Source organism: Sebastes umbrosus, chromosome 17 (assembly GCF_015220745.1).
Source record: "Sebastes umbrosus isolate fSebUmb1 chromosome 17, fSebUmb1.pri, whole genome shotgun sequence".
Lineage (NCBI taxonomy): Eukaryota > Metazoa > Chordata > Actinopteri > Perciformes > Sebastidae > Sebastes > Sebastes umbrosus.
The window spans coordinates 3,803,738-3,812,350 of record NC_051285.1 but is presented as its reverse complement, the minus strand read 5'-3'; the positions used below and the strand labels follow the sequence as shown (position 1 = coordinate 3,812,350).

Here is an 8,613-nt window from a genome sequence, read left to right as displayed (position 1 = left end):
TAAAAGCAACCTTGACCTTGACGAATCAAACTTTCAATCACTATTTCTGGGATAATGATCAGACGTATCCAATAAAACAACATCCAGGATGTTGGGCGGTGATGTACAGCAGAGGGGAACATCCAGAAATGTTTCCATCAGACACTTTAAAGGCACAATGAGGAGGATTTGTCGGTTGCTGTTTGTAAACACAACATTTAAAGTCGGCCCCTCCTCCCTAGATTCACTCTGGAACGAGCTTTGTCCGCTTGGTGTATTTTGCGTTTTTTCGGCGCTGTGTCCCCCATTTTCGTAACTTCCTCTTGGATGCTTGCTTACGATCTGGCACATGCAGGTCGCTACGTTTTTATAAAGGTTGACGCCTTGAAACGTCCCGAACAACATAAGAGAATCTTATTTATACATTCTCAGTTAGACTACTGTAATTCTTCATCATCTGCAGTTAATACAAGAGCAGCTGCTTCGTCTTCCTGTCTGTTTCTGGATTGATTTTAAGCTTTTATTGCTTGTTTTTAAGCTTTTAAATGGGCTGGCGCCACCTTATCTAACAGAACTATTGCACCTTCATACTCCAGTTAGAGCACTGAGGTCTACCACATAATTATTTGAGTCGCTGCTGAAGACCGTCCTCTTCTCGCTGGCGTTTCATTCATTTTATCTTCTGCTGTGCTGCAGCTCTTTTAATGCTATTATGTGCACATTATGTTTATTGTTTTCCTCTGTTGTTATTGTTTGCTTTGTATTCATTTGTATTATGTACATGTTCAGCACTTCAACTGTGGTTATTTTTTTAAACATGCTATACAAATAAAGTTTGACTTGACTTGACATTGTAGGAAAATCCTACTCTTTGTGCCTTTAAACTCTTTTTTTTCCTATTGGTTCATTGTCTCTTTTACCACACTCTTCATCATACAGCTAATTAAACTGTTTTATAATAACAATAAAAATATGTTTGTAGTATTAAGTTGGTAGCTCCTACTGATGTAAATTGCACCAGGTATTCAACACCAGAAAGTTTAATGCACCATGTGGCAGAAACACGTACGAGTCAGTGTGCAGTTTGTGAATTATTTTGGTTTCATGTTATACCTGCAATGTTGAGAATACTGTACACTAAAATTACACTGTATAGTGCATTTCAATGGAAAACAAAGTGATGAGAATACACAAGAGAAATGGATTCCCCAAGAGAGGGACAGATATATACACTTTTTATATTTTATTAATTAATTAATTAATTAGTTTTATTATTTATTTATTTACTGTATTACTGTATTTATTTACTGTATTATTTTATTTAGTTATATCGCCTGTGGAAGCTATATTATTGTTTATTATTATTATTATTATTATTATTATTATTATTATTATTATTATTATTATTATTATTATTATTATTGCACATGTATCAACAGCCAGATAATCCCACAAAAAGAGGGATTACCTGGAGACCCCTACCCCCTGACCCCTCCCCCACTGGGAGCGCCTTTAGGTGATTATTGGGGATAATTATTCCGTTTTATCGGCGCGCGTGTCTGCCCGCCAGAAATCCCCCTCTTTGATTGACAAGCTGCTGACCTGCTGACCTCCGAGCGGTTCATCGGTAAATATTTCATCGTCTGCTGCTTGTGCTCTTTAGTTCCCGTTCAGGCCTGTTTATTCTTTAATTGAGAGACGTGTGAGTGTGTGAGTGTGTGTGTGTGTGTGTGTGTGTGTGTGGAGGGGGTCCTTACTACAGCCACAAAGTAAATGAAGCATGATTAATTAATGTATTAATTGCCAAGAAAGTGAATGGGGTTCAGGCAGAGGAATTCCTGCCATCAATTAATAATCTGAATCTCTCTCTCTCTCTCTCTCTCTCTCTCTCTCTCTCTCTCTCTCAATTCAATTCAATTCAATTCAATTTGCTTTATTGGCATGACTGTCAGGTGAACAATATTGCCAAAGCGTCAATTAAATAATTAATAAAAAATAAAAAAAGAACAAAATAAAAACAAAAACATATATATACATATATACACTTCATAAAGCAAATTACAATATATAGATATTTTAAAAAAGAACATGCATATAAATGGAAGAAAACAATAAAGAAGTAATTAATGTTTGTTGTGTCAATAAAACAAATAAACAAATAAAAAACAATTAATAATAATATATTGCAATATCAAAGGATAAATGTAAAAAACAACAACAACAAAAAAAACATACAGTACATACAGTAGAGCTTGGTTATAATAATAATAATAATAATAATATTATTAATAATAATAATAATAATAATAATAATAATAAAGCTCTGCTGTTGCAACACTATAAATAATATTATGTCTTGATATTTCAGCATCTGATCCTGCCAGAACCGAATATACATTTAAATATGCCATTAAATAATTCATGCTCTTTCAGTGTTTTAAGGCCACAACCACCATTTCTCTGTGACATTTATACAATCAACCACTTTCAGGCTCAAACTATTTCTTGTTTAATTAGGTAAAATGATCATTAACCCTCATCCTGCCAACCTATTTAACATACAAGGACAACCGATGGAGTCCCTGGGGACCTCAAGAATACACTACTGCAAGAAACAACCGTCATAGCAAAATGTTAACGTGTTTCTTCCTTAAAACATTATTAGTTATGTAATTAATGTCATCTGAAGAAAACAAAAGAAAATCATTATGTCAGGAAAGTAACAGTTAATTTGCATATTGTGTAAAATGAAAATAGACAGAGCACTTAAGGGAATCTGTGTCTGCTGCATCTGTCTCCTTCACAATGACTTAACAATGTGTATGTATATAGATGTATGTGTGCGTGTGTATGCGTACATGTATGTATTTGTGAAATAGTGTATATGTGTATTTTTTCTCCTCAGTTATCTATTTACTACATGTTCTATCTTACTCTTCTGTTCTGCATGTATAACTGGGTGTATAAAATACAAGAAAAAAAATTGCAAACATGTACTGTACATATTGGGGATGTATAATTCATGAGTAATTTGCAATACAAGTATTTAAAAAAAAATGCTGTATAGTGTGTGATACTTTCAAGTAGCACCCCAATACATTTAATTACTAATTACAAAACTAATTCAAACAGAAAACAATGATATGGAGTCCTTAGAAACAAATGGACAAAGTCGTGAAAAAATTGGATTGATAGAATAAATTTATAAATAATATATTATTAAATAATATAATATTATATATTAGCTCTGTTCTTCACTCACATGTTGTTCTGGTTTTCATCCTGTGCTTGTAGCCAGCTATAGACACACATTTTGGCAAAAGTGTCAACAAGTCTATTATAGCCTTTTTCCTAACAAGTGCCTTCAATTGTATTTAGTGTGACAAATAATGTTTATTAAAATGTATGTAAAAAATAAATAGTGCATTAAAACAAATCAGTAAGATAATGTAAAAGAAATGTGCCATATAATGTATCTTTAAACAGTAAATTAACTGTAAAATACTGTGAAATTAATAAATAAAAAAACAGCTCAAAATGTATTTTTATGTATAACATATGCAACATCACAGCATCCTTCCTCGTTTCTCCCTTCCAGAGAGCCAGGCACTCTTGGAGGAGTGGAGGAGTGGATACAGCCTTGGAGCTCCTTGTGATTGGCTGAGACGTCCAGAGGGAGGGAGTGAGGATCCACCAATCAGGAGGAGAGTTGATCCAATATAGGAGCTGGAGGCGAGGAGCATCTTTATTATAGGACTCATTTTCAGGCGGAGAGGAGACAGGAGACCTGCAGGAGCCACAGGAGTTACCTCTCCTTCTCTCTTTCTGTGTTGTTAAACCCACTTTTTATTCACAGCTGTCTGCATCTGGCAGGTTTTTTTTCTTTTTTAAGAAAATCTCCCGAAAAGGAGCTTGAACGAAAAAGAAGACGGACAACGACCCCCTTACTTATTTTGCAATCATGATGTCGATGAACAGCAAGCAGCCTTTCAGTATGCACCCCATCCTCCACGAGCCCAAATACAACCCTCTGCACTCCAGCTCGGAGGCCATCCGCAGGGCCTGTCTGCCCAATCCATCGGTGAGTCCAACATTTATTATAATAACTTCCTGCAGCTGCTTCCATTAGCAGACAAAAAGTTGCAAAAATGTTCAGGGGAAATAGAGGAGAAATTGCATGAGGCTGGATAAAAAACAACTTATAACTTTTGCAGAAGCAAAAATAAATGTAGTATGTGCAATAAATAAATGATATATATGCAGTCTATAAAGTGGTTTATAGGATGTATAGTGTAAAGTGCGCCAGTGATCCATGTTTAAAGGCAGATAGAGCATGTTTAAAGGCAGATAGTGCATGTTTAAAGACAGATAGTGCATGTTTAAAGGCAGATAGTGCATGTTTAAAGTTATTAAAGTCCTATAATAAACCTGATTGCATTGCCCTCTTTGTGCTGCTGGTGCTATCAGATCCACCTCGCCTTATCCATATCTCAGACTGTGTCAAACATTTTATTTAATTCTATATATTTTTTTATTATTTATTTATTTATTTGCACATATATAAAACTTCACAAAATCCAGTCAATGAAAAAAAAAAAAAAGAAGAAATGTGTCAGAAGAGGTCAAGAAGCCACAGGAAACGAAAACAATAACAAAAAAGAAAGAAAGATCTAAAGTAGCATAATTTAAAAAATACAACAAAAGTTAAATAACACAAAATGTGCAGAAAAACCTAACCAAACAGTGGAAAACAATCCAATAAAAACAATGAAATACATACAAAAAACAATACAGAAGAAAAGAAAATATATCTAAACATATCAAAAGATAATTAGACATCATTAATTAAATGTGATGATAATAATGCTCTCTGTTTTCTGCTGGTTAAATGTTGACTTAAGTAACCAAAATATGATTTCTATGATACAAAAAAACAGGTTTACTATATTCTCCAAATTTATGTGGACACCATGTTTTAACTGTATTGCATTAGGGTGGAATCAAGGAGCAATAGGCAATTTCCCAACAAAATAACAGTAAAGAACTGGCAGCAGGGTTGCCTTTATGTTACTGTAAAATTAACATTATTATATTGTTGCTGAAATTTAAAGCTTTGTACTGTTAATGAAAAATACAGTTTGAACTTTATTAATTTCACAGTATTTTACAGTTAATTTACTGTTTAAAGATACATTATATAGCTGTTTTTCCACCTTTCTTTTACATTATCTTACTGATTTGTTTTAATGCACTATTTAGGTTGTATTTTTTAACATACATTTTAATAAACATTATTTTTCACACTAAATACAATTAAAGGCACTTGTTAGGAAAAAGGCTATAATAGACTTGTTGACACTTTTCCCAAAAAATGTGTGTCTATAGCTGGCTACAAGCACAGAATGCAAACCAGAACAGAGTATTAACAGTAAAGCACTGTTTTTAGCAATAACAGGTTAATACTGTTGAAATCCTGCTGAAAGTGAGAGAAGATAAGAGATGAAGGAGGAAGAGGAGGAGGAGGAGGAGACGCGTGTTATCTCATATTGTCCACATTCATATTCAAACTCGTCTCATTTCATTGTCCGCAGAAATTATTCAGGAGATCGTAAATATTAATTTTAAATGAATATCCTGTCTGACACACTTTCTGGGCAGATCAGTGATGGAGTTGCATTTGATATTACATTTTTCTGAGAAGAAAGAAATAAAGTTCAGTGAAAGTTGCATGGAAATTAATTGTAATGGTTTGATCTGTAAATCCCTTTTGCGTAATTGAGATGTACCCTAAACACATTTTTGTATAAAATAATAAAACGTTTTATGAAGTTTAACGTTTTAAAAAAAAATAAGAATAAACTTCACCTGATTAATATTTTTTTTTATTTTATTTTTAACTGGCTCTTCACGCAGATGCAATTTGACTAAAAATAATAAATTAAAATATGCGGATTGTTATTTCTTTTTTTGGTTTTGTTGGGTTTGTCTGTAAACTCATCTACTTAAAAGTTGGTTTATAGACTGTTGTAATTACAAACAGTGGATTGCATAAATGAAAACAACCTTGAAAAAAGGAAAAAAATAAAGTATAAAAAAAATTAAAATATGCGGATTGTTTATTGTTTTCCACAGATTTGAATGTCTTTACAAATAAATTCAAATAATCCATGCAACAAAAAGGTTGTGCATGATGAAAGGTTGTGGAAAATGTTTAAATTGGTCATGATTCAAGTCAATATGTTGATTTGTGTCTCATGCATTTCTCTAACCAACCTGCCTCTCCTCTTCTCTCCTCTTCTCTGCAGCTTCAGGGCAACATCTTCGCAGGTTTTGATGAGACTCTGCTGCAGAGAGCCGAGGCTCTGGCCGCGGTGGACATCGTGGCCCAGAAGAGCCACCCGTTCAAACCAGACGCTACCTACCACACCATGACCACCATGACCAGCATGGCGTGCACACCGAACTCCTCCAGCGCTCACCTGCACCACCCATCCGTCCTCACCTCCCACCACCACCCTGCGCACCACCAGTCTGCACAAGTCCTGGATGGAGACCTGCTGGACCACCTCACACCGGGCCTCTCTCTGGGAGGCATGGCCGGCTCGGACGTCTGCTCCTCGGCCTCTCACACTGCACACGCTGCACACATGTCTGCAATCAACCACATGCAGCAGCACCACCACCACCACCAGCAGTCCATGAACATGCACCAGCATGCATTGTCTCACAGCTCCTTGCAGGCTGCAGGTTTAGACTCGGAGCCGGATCCAAGAGAGCTGGAGTCGTTTGCAGAGAGGTTCAAACAAAGGCGCATTAAACTGGGGGTGACCCAAGCAGATGTGGGTTCTGCTCTTGCAAACCTGAAGATCCCAGGTGTTGGATGTCTTAGCCAGAGCACCATCTGCAGGTTCGAGTCCCTCACCTTGTCGCACAACAACATGGTGGCCCTGAAGCCCATCCTGGAGGCCTGGCTGGAGGAGGCCGAGCGTGCACAGAGGGAGAAGATGTCCAAGCCGGAGATCTTCAGCGGTGGAGACAAGAAGAGGAAACGGACCTCCATCGCTGCTCCGGAGAAGCGCTCCTTGGAGGCTTATTTCGCCGTGCAGCCGAGGCCATCGTCGGAGAAGATCGCAGCCATTGCAGAGAAACTGGACCTGAAGAAGAACGTGGTGCGCGTTTGGTTTTGCAATCAGAGGCAAAAGCAGAAACGAATGAAGTTTTCTGCGACGCACTAGAAGAGCTGCAGAACCTGCAGGACTAAAAAAGACAAATCAGAGACAAAGCTGCTGCTGCTGCTGCACACTGTCAGAGAAAGAAGGTACACCGTTGTGCCTGTTGGTGCTGGACCTCTTTGACACACAGCTGAACAAAATTAGATCCATTTTACCAAGTCATTAAATCTCTTATCGAGTCTTGTGATTCAAGAAATGAATCAGCATTGAAAAAGCTGCTGTTTCACTCCACTGGCTGCAATTAATTGAAGAGAAAAATCTAATTTTTCTGACTAAATGTCTTGTTAACATTCATTACAGTTCTTGTTCCACCTTGCAGAGGAGCAGCATCGTTTTTGCTTTTGATGCGTAATGCAAAGAAACACCTGCACGTCTCTGGAGTGTTTTAGATGCTGCTGCTGCACACTGTCAGAAAAACGAGGTACACCGTTGTGCCTGTTGGTGCTGGACCTGTTTGACACACTGGTGGAAATGTTTCTAGGTAGGGCTGTGGTGCCACATCTAATCAATTTCAGCAAACATCCCGGTTTGATTTAATGCAAAAAAAAGTGAAGGTATCAAAAACACATTACCACTTTTCAGTTAAATAATTAACAATTATTTTATTCTAACAGGAAGTGTAAATAATGCTTTTAAAAAACACAACAGTATAAAATGTATTCAGTGGTGGAAAGTACTTAAATACAATTTTGAGGTACCTCTTCTTTAATTGAGTATTTCCATGTTTTGCTACTTTCTACTCAACTACATCACAGAAGGACTTATTAGACTTTTTACTCCACTACATTTATCTGAAAACTTTAGTTACTTTACAGATTCAGATTATTAATACAAAATATAATCACATTACAATCAAATTACACATTACAATCAAATTACACATATTACTGGGTGCATTTCATATTAAAAACACAAATATTGACAGTTTGTATACAGCTAACAAAATTATATCTATTTTACCAAGTCATTAAATCTCTTATCGAGTCTTGTGATTCAAGAATTCCTGAAATGAATCAGCATTGAAAACCCTAAGATGCTGTTTCATTCCATTGGCTGCAATTAATTGAAGAGAAAAACATCTAATTTTTCTGACTAGATAATGGACTAAATCTCTTGCGAAGAAACACCTGCGCGTCTCTGGAGTGTTTAAGCTGCTGTCTGCTGGTTTGGACGTGGGACGACTAGTCTCGACTCAGTATGAAACCAGGAATTTTATTGTTTCTGAAAGGTTCAGCAGCTTCACAAACAACTGGATTCAACGGTGTACCTTTTTTTTTGTTGTGCCTGTTGGTGCTGGACCTGTTTGACACACAGCTAACAAAATTATATCCGTTTTACCAAGTCATTAAATCTCTTATCGAATCTTGTAATTCAAGAAATTAATCAGCATTGAAAAAGATGC

The 8,613-nt window shown here is 36.3% G+C and overlaps 1 protein-coding gene across 1 annotated transcript; it reads left to right on the top strand.

Annotated features, from left to right (window-relative positions):
- Positions 1-3,613: 3,613 nt before the first annotated feature.
- On the top strand, positions 3,614-7,748 carry zgc:158291 (uncharacterized protein LOC572084 homolog). Its single transcript, XM_037748933.1, has 2 exons — positions 3,614-4,060; positions 6,285-7,748. The coding sequence occupies exons 1-2, from the start codon at positions 3,941-3,943 to the stop codon at positions 7,212-7,214; spliced, it is 1,050 nt and encodes a 349-aa protein (XP_037604861.1). The 5' UTR covers positions 3,614-3,940; the 3' UTR covers positions 7,215-7,748.
- Positions 7,749-8,613: the final 865 nt, after the last annotated feature.

Coding starts and splice junctions, on each gene's coding strand:
- zgc:158291 (XM_037748933.1), top strand. CDS start 3,941: ATGATGTCGATGAACAGCAAGCAGCCTTTCAGTATGCACCCCATCCTC. Junction 4,061..6,284: donor CCTGTCTGCCCAATCCATCG/GTGAGTCCAACA, acceptor TCTTCTCTGCAG/CTTCAGGGCAACATCTTCGC.